The sequence below is a fragment of the Kwoniella pini genome, chromosome 6 (assembly GCF_000512605.2).
Source record: "Kwoniella pini CBS 10737 chromosome 6, complete sequence".
NCBI classification, from domain to species: Eukaryota; Fungi; Basidiomycota; class Tremellomycetes; order Tremellales; family Cryptococcaceae; genus Kwoniella; species Kwoniella pini.
In genome coordinates, this window is record NC_091721.1 from 473,114 (window position 1) to 494,521 (window position 21,408).

The 21,408-nt window shown below is 43.5% G+C and overlaps 6 protein-coding genes across 6 annotated transcripts; 3 read left to right on the top strand and 3 right to left on the bottom strand.

The window, feature by feature from the left end:
* Positions 1 to 600: 600 nt before the first annotated feature.
* Positions 601 to 1,119, bottom strand: I206_104637 (uncharacterized protein; the record flags this gene model as incomplete). Its single annotated transcript, XM_019153938.1, has 2 exons — positions 601 to 780; positions 850 to 1,119. The coding sequence occupies 2 exons, from the start codon at positions 1,117 to 1,119 to the stop codon at positions 601 to 603; spliced, it is 450 nt and encodes a 149-aa protein (XP_019012678.1).
* A 662-nt stretch (positions 1,120 to 1,781) lies between these two features.
* I206_104638 (uncharacterized protein) lies at positions 1,782 to 2,513 on the top strand (the record flags this gene model as incomplete). Its single annotated transcript, XM_019153939.1, has 1 exon — positions 1,782 to 2,513. The coding sequence occupies one exon, from the start codon at positions 1,782 to 1,784 to the stop codon at positions 2,511 to 2,513; it is 732 nt and encodes a 243-aa protein (XP_019012679.1).
* Positions 2,514 to 2,700: 187 nt separating this feature from the next.
* I206_104639 (uncharacterized protein) lies at positions 2,701 to 6,033 on the bottom strand (the record flags this gene model as incomplete). The annotated part of the gene is made up of 8 exons (XM_070202980.1): positions 2,701 to 3,333; positions 3,397 to 4,239; positions 4,296 to 4,587; positions 4,651 to 5,011; positions 5,066 to 5,185; positions 5,242 to 5,394; positions 5,457 to 5,800; positions 5,864 to 6,033. 8 exons carry the CDS (start codon positions 6,031 to 6,033, stop codon positions 2,701 to 2,703), a joined length of 2,916 nt encoding a protein of 971 aa, XP_070059081.1.
* A 450-nt stretch (positions 6,034 to 6,483) lies between these two features.
* I206_104640 (uncharacterized protein) lies at positions 6,484 to 11,349 on the top strand (the record flags this gene model as incomplete). The annotated part of the gene is made up of 4 exons (XM_070202981.1): positions 6,484 to 8,197; positions 8,279 to 9,534; positions 9,600 to 10,603; positions 10,668 to 11,349. 4 exons carry the CDS (start codon positions 6,484 to 6,486, stop codon positions 11,347 to 11,349), a joined length of 4,656 nt encoding a protein of 1,551 aa, XP_070059082.1.
* A 468-nt stretch (positions 11,350 to 11,817) lies between these two features.
* On the bottom strand, positions 11,818 to 15,048 carry I206_104641 (uncharacterized protein; the record flags this gene model as incomplete). The annotated part of the gene is made up of 2 exons (XM_019153942.1): positions 11,818 to 14,968; positions 15,035 to 15,048. 2 exons carry the CDS (start codon positions 15,046 to 15,048, stop codon positions 11,818 to 11,820), a joined length of 3,165 nt encoding a protein of 1,054 aa, XP_019012682.1.
* Positions 15,049 to 17,051: 2,003 nt separating this feature from the next.
* Positions 17,052 to 20,809, top strand: I206_104642 (uncharacterized protein; the record flags this gene model as incomplete). The annotated part of the gene is made up of 6 exons (XM_019153943.1): positions 17,052 to 17,133; positions 17,186 to 17,906; positions 17,977 to 18,178; positions 18,236 to 18,339; positions 18,388 to 18,745; positions 18,809 to 20,809. The coding sequence occupies 6 exons, from the start codon at positions 17,052 to 17,054 to the stop codon at positions 20,807 to 20,809; spliced, it is 3,468 nt and encodes a 1,155-aa protein (XP_019012683.1).
* Between the last annotated feature and the right edge of the window lie 599 nt (positions 20,810 to 21,408).

Sequence of the window (21,408 nt, forward strand, 5' to 3'; positions counted from 1 at the left end):
GCAATCGAACGTTGACAAGGCGACTCATGCTGGATTTCGAAGGCAAAAGTTGGCTCGGATGAAGCCTAGGTGTCCCCTTCCTCGACCCTTCTCCCCTCTCTCATAATTTAATATTCACTATTTGGCACTGACAGTGTACAGACGCTAGTATACAAAATTACTGTCAAAATACGTCATCATAAACAGTGCCCTAAAGACTAGATGCTAGCCAGAGGTCTGATACAAGGCAGGAGGCTCAACAACCCTCAAGTATTCCTGAACGCATTGAGTTGACTGCTGTCTCTCAGCTGATTATTAGATGATGTCTCTCCATGCGCAAAGAAGCTGCTTCAGAGATGTATTACCGTAAGAGGAAGTATTTATGGGTGTTTGTATTCCTTAGTGACACAATGAGCGGAATCGAAATAATACTGAAACATCTATAGGTGCAACAAGCTGTTCCCAAATCCGATTAATACGATTTACATTCAATACGATGAAAATACAAACATATCCGCATCACGTATCAGTGTCCCGCTCTTCTTTCTACGAGGCCTATATGTGAAATCAATACAAATCTATCCGCATCACACACAAAAAATGACTTACCACCAAATCAGATCAAAGGTCAAAAACGGGTGCATCAGCACAAGGAGGGAAATAGCAAATGTAGCTACTCCCGTTACTTGCCAAATGAGCAGCCTGATAATCATCACTAATAGTAGCCCAGGGTGAATCCAATTTCAGTTCGTAACGAGCAGCCTTATTCTCATCCCACGGGTAACCAGGACTAGCAGTGAGCTACGGATGGCGTCCAGTCTCATCAGCAATCAGTATGCTCTTGCTGAGTAAGAAAAGTCGAAAATATACCTCAATTGACCATAATTCTTTCTGGTCATCGTTTTCATCTAATGCTACCCATTTAAAAGTCTTACTTGTCATTGATCCTCTGTCATTCATAGCATCAAATTTGTATGCCGCCGGAGGAACAGCTAGAGGAGCATTCGTGGTCAAATCGACAAGTTTACTCAATTGTGCGGGGTAAATCTCGTATTTAGCATGAGCTGAATTGGCAGTCACTTGATTTCCGAGCATAGCAAGTAGGGCGGCTAGCTTTGTTGATGAACTGATTGAGAACATTATGGTGATATTCTTGAAGCAATGTGTTATCTTAAATCTATCTGGGTACAATAATGCTATATATAGATGCAAAAGCCACTGCTTTCGCTTGTCGTTTTTATACCATTTAATCAAGTGAGGATGGTAATTATATCAACTAGCTAAACGATCACTCCTATGTAGCCTTCGTCCCACACTGAGAAAGGAAGGTTGAGGGGTGACAGTCCAAAGGTTGCCATCAATTTAAGGGGTAAATTATAGGACATAGACGGACAGTTCCTTTCCAATTGCGATAGATTGTGGTAGCCACAGTGGAGGGCCAACAATCATAGCTTGGACTGCTCTGATCCTCTGACGACAATCTCTTTCCATTGATGATTTTCTTTATAGGTTGTCAGCAGTTACTGAATGCGAATGCACCCGATTTGTCCTTTGACCGTAGAAAGGGAGAATCGAATGCGCTCAAAGCAGGTCAATGAAAGGAGAGGTAGACGTGTCAACGACTGGACTCGACTCGACTCCATCTGAGCAGATGTGAATGGTCATATTTCATGCTAAAACAAAGTTACGATTACATACATCCGATTCTCCTGTCTTCACAGCATACATCTTGAAAGACATTTCAATCATAACTGTTAATTCTTATCTAGACCAATATGCGGTATACCAGACACATTGATACGATGAATTCCTCGTCAGATCTAAGCAACCCGTCCTCTCTCGTACCAACATACCTCAAGAGCAAAGGTGGCGGTGATTGGTCATCCTCATCGAATCCCTTTCGCAGAAGGGTTTCATACGCTGATGCCAAATCAAGTAGTGTGTCAAACGGCTGGCCAACATCTCACGCAATCGCAACTAAGAGCAAACCTCCTTATAATGAACAGGATTCCAATAGTCCTCTGAAGTCTTTTCCTTGTGGAAGGAATCGATCATGTCGAGGCAGAAAGCAAAAGTTGAGAAGAGATAAGAGGCAAAATCGTAGAAAGAAACCCACGCAAGCCGAAGTAGAATTTAAAAATCTTCTTGAAAAATTCACAACAGAAGATGATAAAACAAACGATTCAACGAAAGAACGTTGGTTAAATTCATTGAACGAGTCAAAGTATGATGATGCATATCTTAATAAAATCTGGGAATCAAGTATAAATTGGACAGAAGGTTTATATAATCAAGGTAAGAAATTTAAGATTAATCGAGGAAAATTGATTTCAACTTCAAATATTAATTTGGATGCTTTTAAATTAAGTATTGCTACTTTATTATTGGAATCGGATGATAAACGATCTGCAATTAGATCAAATTTTACCAGAAGAGTTACCACCAATATACAAAGTAATGATGATATTATAGAAAGAAGAGATAGGGGTAATGCTTGGGGTCTTAAACGTGTTTATAAAGTCGATTCCGATTAAAATGATTGAGCTTCAAATTGAATAGCTTCAGCAATGTAGAAATACACTCTTGAACGATCATTCCTGTAAAAGTGTCGTATCGAGACTATTGAAGGTGGATATGCTATATACATACGATGATGTACATAGAATAATTGACCAGAGTACATATGTATACTCCCACATGTCCGAGCTAAATATCAACCTCTTATGCACTGTTAACACTAGCCAATTCACTTTTAACAGCTTTAACAACTAAATCATAAATCTTTCCGATTGTACCTTCAATCACAATTCCATTCTCTCCCATTTTTTTGATTGAGATTATACTTCCTGATTTTACTTTCTCGTTTTCAGGAGTTTGTAAACCTGGTCCACAAATTAAAATACCTTCTCCTGCAAATTCGCAAGGTATAGATAATGGTTTTAAATTTGTCAAGTGATTCTTAAGTGAATTTAATCGTAGTGTACCAATTAAAAGAGACGATGGTATTGATAATTTTGGGATTTCGTACCCTTTTGTCTTGGTCTTTCTCAGACTTTCAAGCTGTTCTAAATCTGGCTTAATATCTTCTTTAATCACTTCAGTTTCTGGTTCAATCTTTACGTTGACTTGTTCATCCTGGACTGTATCATCCGTCGCTTCTTTGGCTGGTTCAGTTGTCATCTCCACATCACCTTCTGATACCTCGCCCGATGCAGCTTTATTCTCGGGTTCTTCCTCAATAGTCGCTTCGATAGGTAGAGGTTTGACCAGCTCCGAGGCTTCCAATACAGGTACAGTGGATCCAGGTGCAAAAGCGATCTTCCCATCTATCATAGCGACTTCGTATCCTTCGAACTACATTGATGTGTTAGTTTCATTTCCATTGACGCAGTGGGTGAAAATTAACAGGACACTTACTTTAGACCATTTCTTGGCTAAGCCAGCTGATATACTGTCCCCAAGAGTGATACTATAAGATTGAACATGTTCACCGATTCTGATTTGTTCATCCGTACCAGGTATATAAATATCTTGCGTTACCCCAGCAGTCGAGTTTAAGTACTTGACAAGCGAAGACGTTATGTCAGGTTGAGATCGAACGATAATCAATTTACGTGGTTGTAAATCTGATATTATAGTTTTGATAGATTGACCATCATGTAAACCTTCCATATCCACAAAGAAAATTGACGCTTTTAAATCGAGTTGTAGCGTTTCAGAAATGTATTTGGAAGGAGGTTCAGGTTTAACTTTTTGTTTTTCTTCTTCCTCTTCTTTCAATCTTTTCTTCTCACGAACTTCTTCAGTTTCACCTTCTTCTTCTATCTCTCTTCCTTTTCTGACCCATTGTCCAATATCTAAACCTTCTCCATACGCATCAATTTTCCTACCCCTTCTTTCAAGGAATGGGAACATTCTAAATCTAGTCATCTCTCCATCTTTCTGATATCCCCTATTTATCCTTGTTTGTTGACCCTTGACATAGATGTCGAATGACATTGTTCGGTTTACATCTTCCCCATCACCAGCGAAAGCATTTGCATTTTCATCTCGAAGCCTCTTGGCCACTATGATGCCATCCGCATCATCTTCATCGCCTGACTCTTCTGACTCTGACTCAGAGTCCAGATCATCTGCTTCGAGCATTCGCTTCGATCGATCGAGTGCCGCTTGATGCGCTGCTTCCCTTTCTTTCGCTAGACGTTCTGCTTCCAAGTGCGCTTCTAGCTCTGCTCCGACTAAAGGGACTTTTGAGTCCATCTGAATGCAGCTGTCAGTCGCTTTTGCTGATCATACATCAAGATCCCCGAACTCACTTCAAGTTTTAGCTGAGCCTTAGCCGCTCCTAATTTGCCAATCTTTCCGTGAGCCCATTTGCCGGTCTCATCCTGTTGAGCCTCCCAAGTGTCATACAATTCTCTAGCCAAAGTGGTGTCTTCCCCTGGAGAAGTCAAAAGGATGACGTTCCCTTCCGTACTAGCCATGGTAGTGAAAAGGAACCGGGAGGGCCCATGTGACATGGTAGGCGGTATAGCCAGAACAAGTTTAGGTCTCATAAGTGGATATGCTTGAAGCAGGTCCGATGGGGTCAAAAAGAATTGAACGTGTCTACAGATTCATCCGAATTTAGTTGACTTCATGTCATTGTGATCGTCAAGATGCGCAACCTACCTGAAATCTAATGCACCATATTCTGAGCCGAGAGCAGCACCAGCATTTCTCTTCCTCCTCCTACCCTTCTTACCACCATTCAGATCGCTTACCACCTCTTCACCACCGGATTCTTTCACTACACCCCCCATCCACTCTATCAGACTTCTAGCAAACGCAACCATGTCTTGTCCAGTTCTACTAACGAGACAGAGTGGATAAGGCCATGGATCATTTTGGTTGGTTTGACGACGCTTGTTGGCTGGGTTCAGCTTGAATGTCCAGTGTTGATCAAGTAACACTAGCAATTCTAGTAGACGAGGCGAGGGATCCGAAGGAAGTAAGACGGAATGATTCGATTCCAGCGTGGATGTGACCACATCTGCAGGTCACACATATCAACACGAGATCTACAGTCAAAAATCATGACACTTACCTAATATCGCTGTTTCTCGATCCCTCCTCTTAGGGTTAACCACTTCGCTCCTTCCACCTTCGACAATGAGCAAATCAGGCCTTAACACTCCTTCTGCATATCCTGTTGGACCATTTTGACCTATAAAGCGCATCAGCTGACACATTGAGGAGACTATGAAGTGTGACAGGGCTTACCTCCTACCATACCATCCAGATGCCTTTCGCTCGTATGATTAATCCCCACAGCATACAGTATGGTACCAGACGTGGGCGAACGTATCTTGAAAAGAGTACCTCCTAATGTATGACCAGAAGGGAAAGGGGTCAGTAGCAAATGTGATAAATCACCTGCAATACAGGAGCAGTCGTCAGCACATATCTTGTCAGATTGTTGTCACAGAAAGACTAACCACCAAGGTGTAAAGGCTGATTATACCTTATAGCTTTAATCCAATCAAAAGCTTCATGTACCTCCTCAATCGTGGGTACGAAAGGTCCTCGAAGCGGTTTCTTCCCCTTATCTAGCTTGGAGCTTTCAGGTCCATTTGATGTGAACGAGGAGGTATCGTCGACAAGACTTTCTGATCTCCATGATTCCACTTCTGCTAAACAAACTACTCTACCCATTTCTACCGTTGGTTGAGTTGCGTACACAGGACATGTCAGACCCCATCTTGCTCTTGCATAGGGATACAAGGATAAATAAGTGGTTGGAGAATGCGATAAGAGAACTAGGGAAAGTGTTGGTGCTAGCCTGATATGGTGAAGGGAACCGAAGTCAGCACAGAAAGGATGCGCTCGGATTTAGACAACTCACTCTCTAACTTTTTCTTCGTATTCCCACGACTTCTGAGAAGCACTAGAACGATAGTCCCTCTGTCCCAAATCTAAGAGTATCCTCGCCTCATCCAGCTCTAAAAGGTAACATATCGGTTCTGATGATGAAGAAGCCGAAGCTGAAGACGACAATGGGGTGAGAGTGATCATGGCAGCAACGAGGGTCCTTTGAATACCTCACGCAGGTGTTCGAAGTGGAACGATACGGATGTTGTGAAGACAACTGATGTGTCTCTTCAGATCGATAGTGCACTCTTCCAGTTGCTTTAAGTGATTGAAAAGGGAAAAGGGGGAGTCTGTGAAGTTGCCGAAAAAGAGAAGGCAAAGGATAATAATATAATCGGTTCCTGAATCCACCATACAATACGGGATCATCCTCTGTTGTCTTTTCCTTCTTATTTTAGCACTGTATACACTAAAACATATATACAATATACAAAACCTGCTTCAAAAACTTTTGCTCTCTTCATCATTTATATCGCACCGCAGCAACCAAAGAGAGAGACTTGCATTTCCTGAATATGGCTTAGGTATAGAGACCGCAGCCCTACGACCACCCAATTCATCTTGTATCCACTGAAATAGCCAGTACCGTAAATCATGCCGTCCTCACCCACCAAGCAACACTTTTACGCTTCGCGACCCTCTTCTCGTTCAGGCTCAAGACCTACCTCTCCTCCGACTCCGGCTGAAGTGCGCTCACAAGCGGTCGCTAAGCTGAAAAGAGCAGCTTCATTACCTCGAAGACCTGATGGAAGGAGACCTTCCTTGGCTCAAGCCGCTCACCATAGCGTGGACGCACAGGCCACCAACGATGATGGTGATGATTTGAATGACCCTCAACAACGTTGCGCTGGGCTATCAACACTAACTACATCACCTAATCCTTCTGATACACAAGAAGTATTGTCTCCATCACCAGTAAATACTTCATTTGATCACGCCAACATTTATCCCTCACCTTCACCTGGCTCCGCGATGCAAATGCAACGATCTTTATCGGCAGCATCATCATGTCATCCAATGACCACACCTTACTACCCTAATACACCTCCAGCCGCTGACTGGGCAGCCATGCAACTCGCTCAATCATATCTTCCGACATTGACACCGACTGGTCTTTCACCCAACCCTTACCCTCATTCCGTACCTATAGGAGCAGGGAGGAATACGCCTAGTCCTCTTCCTACTCTAGGAGAGATAGCTAGTCTGCAGAGATCCAATTCAAACGCAGCAAGGGCGAAAGCAATGTCAAAATTGACTGGAGGAAGAGATACTCCACAACAGGAAGAAGACTTTACGTTATCAACCCCTACACGCGTGAACCTTACTCGAGCAGGTACTTTAGGTGGCCCGAAGATGTTAGACCTTGCTATTACGAATAGACCACACGGTAACGAAGCTCCTGTAGAAACCCTTACCCCTGCCGCAGCCATGCACGAAGCTCGACCTAGATTGCAGAGGAGTTTTACGGTGTCGTCGTCCAATATGGGCGAAGAAAGAAGAAGTGCGGTAGGAAGAAGAATGGTAGAGAGGTTGGCGGAACGAAAAGTTGCTAGACAAAAAGAGGAAGAAGAAGTGAGGCAACTGTGGGAGGAAAGAAAAAGAGCTCAAGCAGAGGTTGAAGCCATAGAATCGGGGAAACAATATCAGCCACAAGAAGGCAATCAAGATTCGGGTTATCGTGAAGAAGAAGATCAGAATGAATTTGAGAATATGGATGGGTTCGATGACGATCAGGATGAATACTACCACTCCCATCAAGAAGAGAGTCTCGACGATATACCTACGTTTGCTAGGCATTCCCCTCAAGAACCTGCTCAACAGACATTTGCAGCTTCGTCCGATACCGGTAATCTGCTTGCAGCAGCTGATAGACCGACGTCAAGGGGGACAATGGTATCATCGCAAGAGCCTTTCGAATATGAGGACCATCTACGTCGAAGCCTCTCCAGTCGAACGGCAAGAGGAGCCATGGGTACCGCTGAACCTCTCCCATCGACTAGTGGCTCCGAAACCGCTCATCCTGATATTTATGTGTCAGATGAAGTTTTGCTTCCACCTAAACCTTTTTATGCTACTCCTACCCGCTCAGGTCATGTAGCACACAGCTCGACCTCGACAGAAAGTACGATACATGGCTCCCAGTCTCCCGGTGGCTCAACTTTAAGTGGATTGGACTCGATGATGTTTGTCATGGGCAGCTCGTCTATGCCTGGATCCGCTGGAGTCAGACATCAAGGTAGTGGTCAATACTGGCCTCAGGAAGTTCATGAAGGTAGCGAATGGGGCACACCAGCGAAAGATATGCATCGTGAGTATCTCGAATTTATTTCGTATTTTAGGCCTCTCTTACTGCTTGATGAGGCGCTGACGACCGCTTCTCCATACACAGAAGCTACCTTCGAATCGCCTCTCCTACACAGCACTCATGAAGTTCAACAGCCTGAAGCTCCTTACGTCGATGAGTCCGCCGACGATGAAGTAGCAAGCAATCTATCTCCGCCTTCACGGGCTACGACTCGTACGAATAGCATGATGTCTTGGGAGGAAGTTGGCGGAAAGGACGATCAAGAAGTCAAAGTGCCAACAGACAAAACATACCACCAGAAGTCTGGTAGCTTCTCTGCCAAGTTGAAAGGTAGCGTTAGATCAGCTATGAAGAAGCGGAGCCAAAGTCGAACATCCATTACTAGCTTGACTCAGAGCCCACCAACGAGTCCACATATCGCTCAACCGATGAATTTTAGTCGAAGAGGTTCTGAATCGTCGACTTCACCAGCATACCAGGGCGAGCATAGCCCTCGACATCAGCCATCGTCGAGTTCATTATCTCCTTCACTCGCACCTGACTCTCATTCTGCCATGCTGCTTCAACACCAACTTTCGAATGATCCATCGCAGGTATCCTTCTTGCCTCGGGCCACCTTGGATGATCCTCGAGTTATGAGTCCCAAGCTTTCACCTTTCCCAGGTGTTCTCCGCCTAGAGAAAAGCATATCAGTTGGAGCTTCGTCGTCCACATTGAGTGAACCCCCCAAATTGATCCATCAAGTCTCCGATTCAGCCGTACCGAGTCAACAACGTGCAACCACCCCCGCAATACCGGACTCGATATACGCTCTACCGCTCCCCACACATCCAGATGAGCGTCGAGCATCGGGGGATAGTGCGACCAAGCGAAATTGGTTGTCCAAAGCATTCGGTCATTCTACCTCACCCAGATCGTCAGGAGGTATCTCCCGCAAATCTTCTTCGACCGATATGCACGGGGAGGGCAGGACCTTAGGACAAGGGGCGCAGATTATATCGTCAGACGTCGATCCCTTTGCGCCGCCTCCACCTCCGCACAGTCTAGGCGTAAAAGCTGCAAAGCATAGATCCGCCTCACCCAGCGTATCTGTCGTTCCTGAAGTCAGTGAGGAGGGCTCAAGATATACAAGGTTCATTTCAATGCGTGGCGATAACACAACACCAGCCGTACCTGAGATACAAGAGGAGCACTTGGACCAAAGATCGAAAGATGTTCTCAATAGGATGGATGCTGTACTGGCACTCGGTCCAGACGACCCTGCTCGGCCGGAAATCCTGGATGATCCGCCGCGTAAGCTATTGTTGTCCACCCAGATACTACAAGTAGTCAATACGCATGTAAGTCTATCTCAGACCTTATCACGAGATCTCAGGGAGCTCGCTGACATGCATGAATTGTGCAGACTGTCAAAGATCGATATCTTTTCCTGTTCAACGATATTTTGGTGATCGCAAAACCAATCATAAGTCACGGTATCCATGCGACATTAGATATGAAATATATTGTCAAATCCATAGTATCTCTCGACAAATTAGCTATATCAGGATTTGGTGAAGGAACACAGAGTGAACCACAAAGACATCCTGTAGTGACCAATTTCATTGACCGATTCGCTCAGGATCCAGTCAAAGCATGCTCATACCTAGTCGAAAGGAGCAATCCCAAGGTCGATACTGCTACTTTAGCTTCCCTGATCTTCAAAACTCCGGAATTGGATAAGACTCAAGTTGGCTACCTGTTGGCACATAACGAAAAGTTGTTGCTTCATTTCGTCGATCGATTCAATTTCCAGAATATTCGCATCGACGAAGCACTTCGGATGTTCTTACTTTCTATTCGATTACCTACCGCTCTCAACTCCTGTGAAAAGCTTCTCCGCGGATTCGGTCATCGGTATTTCGAAGCCAACCAATCTTCTATACCCTACGACAAAAAGATTGCCGCGGAACTTGTACTAGCAACCATCCAACTCAATGACTCAATATATGGTACTTTCGGCTTCTCTTTGCCGGATCCCGCAATCACCCAAGAGGATTTCATAACACACTTCAAGAACAAGGATCCCGAAAACCTCGTTCCTATCCAGCTGCTAAGCGATATCTACACGTCAGTCAAGCAAATTGCCATGGTGCAATCTCTTACGTCGCGTCAGGAAGCGGAACTATCTCGGAAGATCACGGTCCATCCTAGAACCCCAAGTAAACTATCGTACAACAGCTGGTCAGATCAGATCACTATCTCCATCCCTAGCCCTGATGCGGATTTCAAGATCAAACTTCTCGGTGAAAGCCTAGAATTTGAACCTCCTTTGTTGGACTTCTCGTTGGGATCTGAACAGAGCTTTAGGGTGAAAGGGACTAGTTTGGGTATACGGCATCTTCTTTTCAGCAAAATAGGCAGTAACTCGTGAGTGCCCTACGGGGTTCGATTAAGTATGCTTGGTCAACTGGGACTGATTTATGCCAAACAGTGCTTTATATGGTAACCTGGGCAATACCAGATTATTTACAATTGAAAGGGCATTCATGAAAAATACGTTCCACGTTTCTTTCATTTCTCACCTTGGGATCAAGCGAAAATACTGTTTTAGCCTCAATGATATCGAGACGAAACGAAGATGGGGTAAATCACTTTCTGAGCAAATTCAACAATCCAAACAATTCAAATCATCTATCAAAGAGACTGTAACCAATGACGAAGGAGATATACGAAATAGGATTAGACAAACAGCAGAAAATGTCTCCATACAAGTCTTGAGAGACGCATTAATTCCTCCTGAAAATAAAATCGTTGTTCCTCCGGTCCACAAAGATATACAAGAAGAAATCACTAAGAACAATAGATCAAGTATTTCTTCCACAAGACAAAGATCTGGAAGTGTAAGTATTGCATATACGCAATCTTTAAGAGAAGAACAGGATTTAGGTCCTTTGATTCCTACTAAATCAACAAACTTAAATACTCAGAGTAAACAATCTGGATTGATGGAAATACAAACTGGAAAAGCACTTGTTTTACTTTGTAGACAAAATAGTCTTCTACCTGGATTGTTAGAATTATTACATTCTGGAAAAGAAAATACATCCTCATTCAATTCGAAAGAGGTATTAGTTAGAGGAGATTCAACCAAGAATAAAGGTGTTAGAGTTTAATTCTTGTATAGAAACTTAGAAGGCGTGTAGAAATTAGAAGATTGGTTTCAATGTGTATACTTGTAGTTTGAGGAATCCTATCGCGCCAAGCTGAGAAGCTGAAGAAGAATAACCTGTTTAACGAAATTTCACGTCTTTTCATTTTCACCTTTGTTATGTGTTTCATTTGATTTCTTGTATATACAGGTCGTGTCTTTCTGAGGGTCACATGTGAGGTGTAGATTAGTGTAATATCATGCAGCTTCTGTGATCGTCTTCCTCTTCTTTCAGTGGCGCTACACATTATGGTCATTGGCCAAAAGAATTTCTCGGATAGCTTTGACTGCATGTATGCATCAGCCTTTTTAGAGCAAAATATACATTTCTTTCAACAAAGGATATATTATAAAATCTCGAGGGTATACTTACACAAGCGAGATCCAAACAGATAAGAAAAAAAAGCGATTGACAAAGCGAAGCAATTGAGGACTAAATGGGTTTTCTAAGTGGCATTATCGTTGATTTCCCAATCAAAGTCGAACCTGAAGAAGAAGAAGTAGAAGATGAAGAATTACTATTATTTTCTTGTTTGTTTTTTGATTTCGATTGGAAAAATTTAGTAAATGAAATTGTTCTATCAAATTTAGGTCTACTTGAACGAGGTGAAGCAGGTTCAATAAAAGTTATAGATCTCCTCTTATTTATTGTTTTTTCATTCTCAATTATAGGTAAATTCAATGCGGTTGTTGATGTTGTCATTTTTTCTTTACCTTTATTTGATTGATTTTGATACTGAGGAAATTGATACATTCGTTCATCTTTAATTTGATTAGTAGAATTGTCAATTATTTTTGTTGATGATGATGAAGAAGAAGAATCAAAATTAGGTGGAAATGTATAATTAGCTGATTCGATCATAGAATTTGTTGAATTTATTAATACAGGTGCAGAGATTCCTCTTGAAAACATTGGTCTTGAATTTGAATTTAATCTTGATAATCCTCTTGAAGTTGAAGGTCTTTTATTATTATATCCTCTAACGTTTTCTAATTCATCTGTTCCATATCTTCTTACAATTGGTCTATCTATCTTCTTTAAAGTACCAATTTCACCTGAACTTTCTGTAGCATTAACTAAAACTAAATGCATATCTTCAATTGATATCGTTTTTTTAGCATTTTGTTCCCCCACAATCCTGGCCTTTTCAATTCCGTTCGAAAATTCTTCACCTTGAGGAATGATAGGTGAAGTTCCACCTCTACGAGAATTCAGTTGTTTAATCATATCAATCTCTTTATGTATTCTGAATTTAGCTTCTTCATTCCTTTTAGTGCGTAGGTCTTCATCAGAATATTTAGGAACTGCTTTTCTGCCCATCACAGTTCTGGGAGTAATATTATCCTCTGGAACATCTTCTGTGGTTGGAGTAGTAGGTGGAAGAGGTATGGTAGATGATTTAGGTGAAGGCGGTTGGAAAGCTTTAAAAGGTAAAGCCTGACTTGATTCTGGTAAATCATATTCAGGCGAAGCTATTGGTCTACCACGATCTATCACATTGACAATCTTAGGCGTTCTTGGTGAAGATACACCACTATTCATAGGGAAAAAACTCTTGATGGCTGTAGGTGTATTCATTGGATCATAAGGACTGGTTGAAGTTGGCGAAGGGTCATTATTGAGGAAATAGGATAAAGGATTAAATGTCGGTGTAGTACTAGTTGGACTAATAACATTAGTAGGTGATAGGGGACCGGAAGTTGAGAGAGCTGGGAAAGTGTAAGCTGGAAGTACTATTGAAGGAGGGGCGTTAGAACGAAGTCTATGAATTTGGCAATGTTCGGATCCCGAATGTGCTGTTTGAGGTCTTCGGGCTTCCTTTGGTGGAGATGGCACGGTAGGAGCAGAATCTGTAGGAGGAGTGATTTTTGGAGCATCGATAACTATTTGAGGTGCTAAGTATCCATATTCTCCTATACTAACCACCGAAGATTGTCTCGAAGGTGAGTCCTTCGAAGACCTTCGGCGAGCTTCACCTTTTATATTATTTCTCAAGCTGACTTCGGATGATTTACGCCCCGAGATACCTTTTGATGTTCTTCTTGGCTCTCCCGACATTCTCCTAAATACACTTTCCTTGACTAAAGACATTCTTCGTTCAGCCAAAGATGCTCTCCTTGTGGCTTCTTGCTCTGAGTTCATTGATCCTCTGGTTTCCCTTCTCATTCCCATTCCAGGAGCGAGTGAGCTTCTCCGTCTTTCAGCCAGACTGCTCTGTCTTGAGGCTTCGCTTTCCGATACGACAGATTGACGTCTGAGCGATTCCCTCAATGGAGAAGTACCCAAAGGTGTTGTTCTAGCGAGAGGGAAAGATCCGGCTGCACGTATCTCTGAAGCCTTCGTGGCTTCTTTCGTTGATAAAGCGGACGAGATGAGTGGATTGGAGATGGATCTGGCTAGACCAGGTCGGGGTAGCGCTGCACCAGGAGGTACACCTGCAGTTCTTGGAGCTCCATAGCTTGTAACTGCTCGATTGAGTGCCGGTCTGGTTCGATTGCGTAGTATATCTGAAGGATGGGGTGGTGCTGGTGGAGTACCTATCATCTGAGATGTAGATTGAATAAATCTCGGAGCTCGAAGTAGGGGTGACCCTGCAAGTGACGAAATTTCCGATGATCCATCTTCAGGTAATGCTGTTGGCACAACTGCTACTGATTCCAATGGGAAATTCGAATAAAGTGCAGGTACGAATGAACCATTTCGCATTTCGGGTGAAGGTACATATGATTCAGTATGAATTTCTGATTCATCTTCATCATAATCGTAATCACTCTCATATCGATCTCCGTAATCACCATCTTCGGAACCAGAATATGGAGACCACCCTTGATAATCCCAAGCTTTATCTAAATTTTCTTCCCCATCGCTCATGCCATCGTAAGGTGTAACTTCGACAACTTCAGAAAACCTCCTTCTTAGTAATTCTAAACTTGCAAAATTCCTAAGTCGACTGTCTTCTATAGGATCAAATATCGAGCTAGATCTAGATTGTCCACCTGAAACAGAGAATGAGTTCGATATATATGATAACCCACTTGATCTTCGTCTTGTGCCATTAAGTAAACTTCTAGCACTTGATCTTCTTCTAATTTCAGACAAATCAAATCCCAATAAACTTGGATTCGATTGTCGACGAGCTTGGTAAGGTAGTTTAGGTGCTTTAGGTATAGATTCTCTTCTACCATCTATGCTTCCGCTGAAACTTCCTGCTCTAGTACTCAAACTTCCACGAGGGGACATCGAAATTACCGATCCTCCCGCTGCTCCGGTAGCTGATAATGCCCAAGAAGGTCTTCTAAAGCTTGATACATTCCATTCGTTACCCTCTGCTTCTTCTCCGTCTTCCGCCGTTCGCTCTCGCATGTCGTCGTACTCGCTTGTCTGTATCTCTTCATGACTGTTATCAAATTCAAATGCTGAATCGGAAGGGAAAGTGGGAGATATACAATCCGGAGAAGTTGCTGAATATGAGGAATCGGGTGAGTTAGTTGAGGATGGTACACCTGCTGCAAACGCAGTTATGAGTGATTTAGCGGTATTAGGTGTCAGGATTGGACCCCTTGACCATTGAGCTAATTCGGCGCTACATAATTCCAAGAAAGGCATGTAGTCAGCTCAACTGATTACCATAGTCGAAACTTCTACTCACCTTCGCTCAGACATGGTAAGGACTTTATTGACTTCTGGATGTAATCAAAGACTGATGGGCGATCTAATCGCCACAATCTAGTTTTATTGCGGTAGGGATTTTGCTTTAATCTCTCTCTGACAATATGCACTCTGGCTTCTATTATACCTGAGTTTCTGTATATTATCCAGGTTTATGATCTTGATTGATGATGGAAGATCTCGAGAATGTAAACAGAATCAAATACACCGAAATGATTACGACTAATATGACGATATTTTTCGATGAAGGAAAGTTTGATGTCGGAAAAGAAAGCTCTATGGACAAGACATGAAAATACGATCGCGATATCGTGGTAATTTGATAGACTCACAGGTCGAACAAGGTACAACCTTAGGTATTCAGGAGGAAAATAATGGTGGTGGTGGTAATGATGGCGGCGGTGAAAAGTGACATACCTCACCGGATATGTCAAAAACAGGGTTTTTTGGGTAATTTAATCAATGTCTCACCGATAAGGATTTATTCTTATTCGGATGATCCTGATTGTGTAAGACTTATGTACCTAAATTTGAATCGTGGGTATCCTTGGCTAACGAAATAATAAATAAATCGGTTCGGCAAGGTACAAGCCATTTTGATAGTTAGTACCTAAGTTGAACAAGCGCCGAAGATAGACCTCAAAATTGCTAAATTTGGCTGACGTCGGAAAAAAGTGTATTCCATCATCATCAGAGCGCTCTCAATCTACATTGAAGCTCATTCGTCTGTAGATGATCGAAGATTGACTTCTCTGACCTTCTGCCGTTTTTGTCTACTTTACGGCTTCTGACTGATCGACAGTCAATTTCTGCCGATCGTCATATCGTAATATTTGAAAATCTATTGCTCTACTTCCTATACTTGATCTCTGCTTAAGGTTGCATGCCGAGACAGAGTTTCTGTTGTTCCGAGATCTACTTACAGAATGTTGCCGATCATTTGAGCCTAAACCTTGCAGAGACTCGTCTCTTATACCGAAGAAGGGATGTCTCAAGCAATAATGTACATCAAGAGGAGACATCTGCGTGTTCTAAAGCTTTGCTGGTACGTGCTTATTTGGCGACTACACGACACCCTACTTCCTCACCAGGGAAGAGAGGCTTTTTCTTCTCGATATTTGAACACTGGGAGAGAAGAGGAGAATTCAACAGGTTAGTGCCTACAAAGATCTGCCGTGATCGACAGGTACGTAGCCTTCAACCCTGAATAGATTTACATTAAATATTCCTACTCTCGGGTTTTTTCTCTTGGAAAGCGAATTGGCAGAATTATCATGTCGTACACGCGAATGCCATTCGGTTTTACTTTTCCTTAGCTTGGCATGTTGTCGATTCCCACAATTCGCACTCCTATAAGGCGAGATTATGCACTGCACAACGGGTCCGGTTTGTACCAAGTCTTTAACGAGGTAGTATGTGGGAAATGGCATCATCTCACTGTTCAGCCTCACGTTCCTGTATACAAGCATACCACCTAGCACATGTTGCAAGTTACCTAATAAAGTTATCTTCGAACCGAGACTGATCCGCGCAGAGTGAGAGTTAGATCGGTGAGAAGCTTTGTCGGGTGAGATTCGGCCAAATAGCGAGTGTCTGCCGACATATGAAGGCCTATCGTTCAGATACACGAAGACTCGGGATCCCCTGATGGCCGAAGGGCATGAAGTGTTTCCCCAGAGGCTGCATCTGTATGCTAATATAGCGGATAGGCCTCCTGGATGTTCATTCACTTGAGCTTTTTTCACCTGGCGCGCCTTCTTCAATACAAGAACGATATATATGTTTGCCTATCCGATAACCGGCGACGTCATCATGAATATCCGGAGTCTCCAGAGCACGTGTTTGATGATGCCTTGACCACACAAAAGATAGATATTCTAAGTGTAATCCTCTTACTGTCAATACAATACGATACATGGGTCCTACTTACGTTCAATCCGAGAGGTGGCAGAGCAATCTACTCTGGGCATATCAAATCACTCAAGGGGCATCGTAAGATGTGGTGGCCTTTTCAATGGCTAGTCATATACGTTTTAGGAGGTGTAACCTTTGTGCCGCTAGTAATAGCCGTAGCCATCTGTAGGTACCTCGAGTTCCGCTCAAAAGAGTACTCATCCTTATACTTTCATAGGGTACGTCATTAAGTACGGATCGGTTCCTATTGGTGACTCTGATCTTTTCAAGGCCGAAAAAGCGGAATTACAGAATGAAGAAGAGAGGGATCAACAGATCGAAAAGAGCAAAATAACAATCAGCCCAGTCGAAAAACCTCTGTCCGGTTGGCTCACTGTGAGGCGCCAATTTAAACCCCTTGGTACCGGAACGAAAAATGCCATTGCTACTTCTAGCACTACTGGGACAGCTGAGGACGGAGAACATGGAGAATCGGAAGGAGAAAAGGATAGAGAGAAAGGAGATACCGAATCTTTAAACACAAATGGTTCAACAAGCTCGAATCCAACGACATACTCTGCAAGACTAGCTCAAACCTACCGTTCGGTGATGGACGCTAGAGCAGCCAAGAAAGAACCGGTACCCAAAGAATTCTTTTTTTGTGTGTTGAAGGGATCCGTATTGTTTCTCTACGAAGATGAGTCACAAAGCAATTGCGTGGCTGCTTTGGGAGTGGATCAGTATACAGTTAGAATCGAGAGAGAAGATGGCAAGAGATTCAAGGGAAAGGACGCCGAAATGTTTGCTAAGCGTAATGCGGTGGTCTTACGAGTAGCCAAAGGAGTTGAAAAGAAAGGGCTACCGATACTTAGTAAGGGTACGCAAGCCGAGAATGAAGCGGGTAAAGAGATTGAGATGGAGAATAAACCGATCTTCTTGTTCACAAAGTCAAATATGAAGTGAGTACATGTCGCTAGTTCTGACATGAACATACTGGAGTATTGCACCGTCAAAGCTGACTCAACTTAGAATGGAAGATTGGTATCTTGCTCTTCTTGAAGCTTCTTCCCAATCTACGCATACCAAGACAACAGATGTATTCCAAGCGAAGGATATGCAAGATTTGGTCAACACAATAGACACGGAGCCGGATCCTATTCCTATGAGATGGCTGAATGCTATGTTTGGAAGAATTTTCTTTTCTTTGTATAAGACAGAAGCTCTCGAGCAGGTAAAGCGCTTTCAACACATGACGGGAATGCTTCACGCTGACCATTTTTTGACTTAGTTCATCATCAATAGAATCATGAAGAAGCTCACCAGAGTCAACCGACCTTCTTTCCTTGGCCCGATTGTAGTGAGAGAAGTGAACGTTGGAACATCATCACCGTTGTAAGTGCTCTGGATAGGTGAACGGACCGAGCTCATGAGTCTGTACAGATTATCGAAGCCCATGCTGAAAGACCTGACCGCGGAAGGGACAGCGGCTTTCGAAGCGCATATTCAGTACCGTTCGAACCCGAGTCGTCCCAATTCACAGATCCGCATCACAATCGCTACCACTGCAACCATTCCCACAGGCTTCAAGCCATACGTTGTAGACCTAGTACTTGCTGTAGAGCTAAAATCGCTAGAAGGCAATTTAGTAATGCAAATCAAGAAGCCACCTAGCAACAGAATATGGTATGGCTTTACCGCGATGCCCAAAATGGAAATTCAGATCATTCCAGTTGTCAGTGAGAGGAAAATACAGCTTGGAATGGTTTTAAAAGCTATTGAAAAACAAATAAGAGAAGTCGTGAGTCTTCGCGACCGTGTCAGGCTATTGATGTAAGGCATGCAAGCTAACCTTTTTCGACAGTTTGCGGAGTCAGTCGTTCTACCAAATATGGATGATCTAGCTTTCTTCGACACCAGTAGGCTGAACGTTAGAGGAGGGATCTTCAACGAGGCTAGTAAGGTCAGCCAGGACACGCAGGAGGAAAGCACAGAAGGTGATGGGGCTCTACCAGATGTGGAGATTCAGACATCAAATGAGGATCCAGCTTCTGCCGTACCATCAACTGCAAATCTTCGCAAGAGAATCCCACATAAGTCGAAAACTGCCGATGTGGGACACTTAGACAATTCGGAGAATCCGACAGGACTGGGTATATCCCGCACAGACACTGCTCCCCCTACCCTTAGTAATGGTACTACAGCAAAGACGGCTGCTGCAATACAGAATACGAAGAAGTGGTTCGCTCAGACTGGATCGTCCCGCCCCCCTTCACTTACTGCCCAGACAGTTACTGGCGGCTCAAACAGCAATCTTGATGAGAGCATGGCACCGCGAACGTCCAATGACATTGATAAAGAAGCTCCGTCCTTCGTCGAGAATCCCATCTTGGAAGCCAACTACACTAATAGCCCTTCTATCTCGGCTGTACAAGTATCATCCAGCACAGCTCCATTATCCGAGGAAGAAAAGCAAGCACTTGAAAGGACGCAACCCAGGGATCCCTCGCCGGCGAAGAGACCTCACGGTGAAATCAACATGCATTCCCTCAGAGGCATTCCAGCGCCGTCTGACGCTTCCATCGCCTCGACATCCAGCTCTAAATACGGAGCAGACCTCGCGTCCGCGGCACCTCAAAGCTCGACCACTTCGTTAATCAGCAGCCTTCGATCAAGGGATAAGCAGGCCTTACAAGCTCAAGTAGGGACAGCTAGGGACAGTCTAAAGAAATGGGGTGTAGGCTTGGCAGCGAAGCGAAAGGCTTTCAAAGAGGGTCAGCCACAAAGGGAGGAGATCAGAGCACCAGCACTGTACCGACCACCGGAAGAAGATCTCCGGGAAGATGAACGAGCTCATTTGTCGACTTCACCGAACAGATCTCTGCAAGACAGGCTCAATGCTGCAGCTCACGCCAACGCATCATCCATACCTATGCCAATACCAGCCAGGAATCGATCTGCATCAACCAGCTCGAGACCTAGCTTATTCGCTTCACCTAAATCTACCACCTCTCCAGCGTCGACATCCCCGCCCAAATGGGCCCCATCCTTATCTGGACCAACGACAGGTATGGTCAAGGACGGTTCATCTTCTGTCCCACCTTCCATGGCGCAGACCCGCCGATCATCCAATTCAACACCCGTTCTCACCCAGCCTACTTCTGGCAGATCAATGGTGGTACCTAGAGTTCCGAAACGGCCTGGACAAGTGACCGGGATAGGGCACGATGCGAGTGAAACGATGGTCAGAAAGGTATCGGCCGAAGATGGATTTAGGCAAGAAAGGGTAGAAGATGTGAAGCGGGGCGTATCACCATCACCATCAAGAAGATCTGTGGAGGCTTTTGGACAAAGTAGTGTTAATTCGAGTGTCGGCATAACGGACATACCCTCTCCAGCTAAACCATCTAGTCCCGAAACTGAGTCAGTTCCCCCACCCTTACCTCCTAGACAGTCCTCTCCTGAGCTCGCAAATGACAAGACCTTGAACCAACACGATCTCAAGCACGATACCACCGAAGCGGTCGTGCCGATTCCTCCAATGAGATCCAATTCCGTTGGTGCGCTACCATCAGTAGACCCAGCGCGCGATAAAGATAATATCCCAGATATCGATGTCACTTCGCCAACTACTACCGAAAGCGATCTTTTGCTTTCAAGAAGCCCAGGATCGTCTTCAGTAGCCGAAAATGCTTTGAGAAACTTAGTGGCAAGAAATGAAGAAGCTTTGAAAGCAAAAGCTAGAAATAGCGTACCACCTTCACCAAACCCTTATGAGATTCCAATTGACCAGGTCATTGAACCTGAAGTAGGCGATGATTCCAAGGCCCAATCAGAGATTCCGCCGAATCCAGCTAAAGATTGATGAAACCCTGTAATGAAGTCATATGATGGTTTATGATTATATGTCTGTGTGTATGTTGTACTTTGAAACTTTGATGCATTTAAGGTTTCTTTTGACTTATGATGTCGCGAAGGTCGAGAATTAAGTTATAGGTGTCAGTTCCGAAGGACGACTCCTTGATGTGCTGTGTTATCGCATTTTCAATATATTCTTATCCAAGTTTCAACCGATGTCATTCAATTTCTGAGTATACGACTCACAGAGCATATAATCCAAACGAATACCATCAGCTGAAACTTCACTTATTTATTGAATACTGAGAATTTGGAAGAAAAGCCCTATTATCTACCATAATGGCTAAAGAAATGCAATAGACGACACCACAACCTGCTTATCCACAACCTATACATTTGACAAATTGGAAAGATACCAATCCAAATCAATCCACTTATGACGCGAAAATCCCAATCACAAATCAACCTATAGTAAAACAACCAATGAAACCACAACAGCCTTTTGATTGTTATGATGTAGATCAAAATTCATCATATGAAGGAAAGAATGGTTTTATCATTTGTGACGTTATTATTTTTGGGAGGTGTCTTGCTTTTAGACTTCAT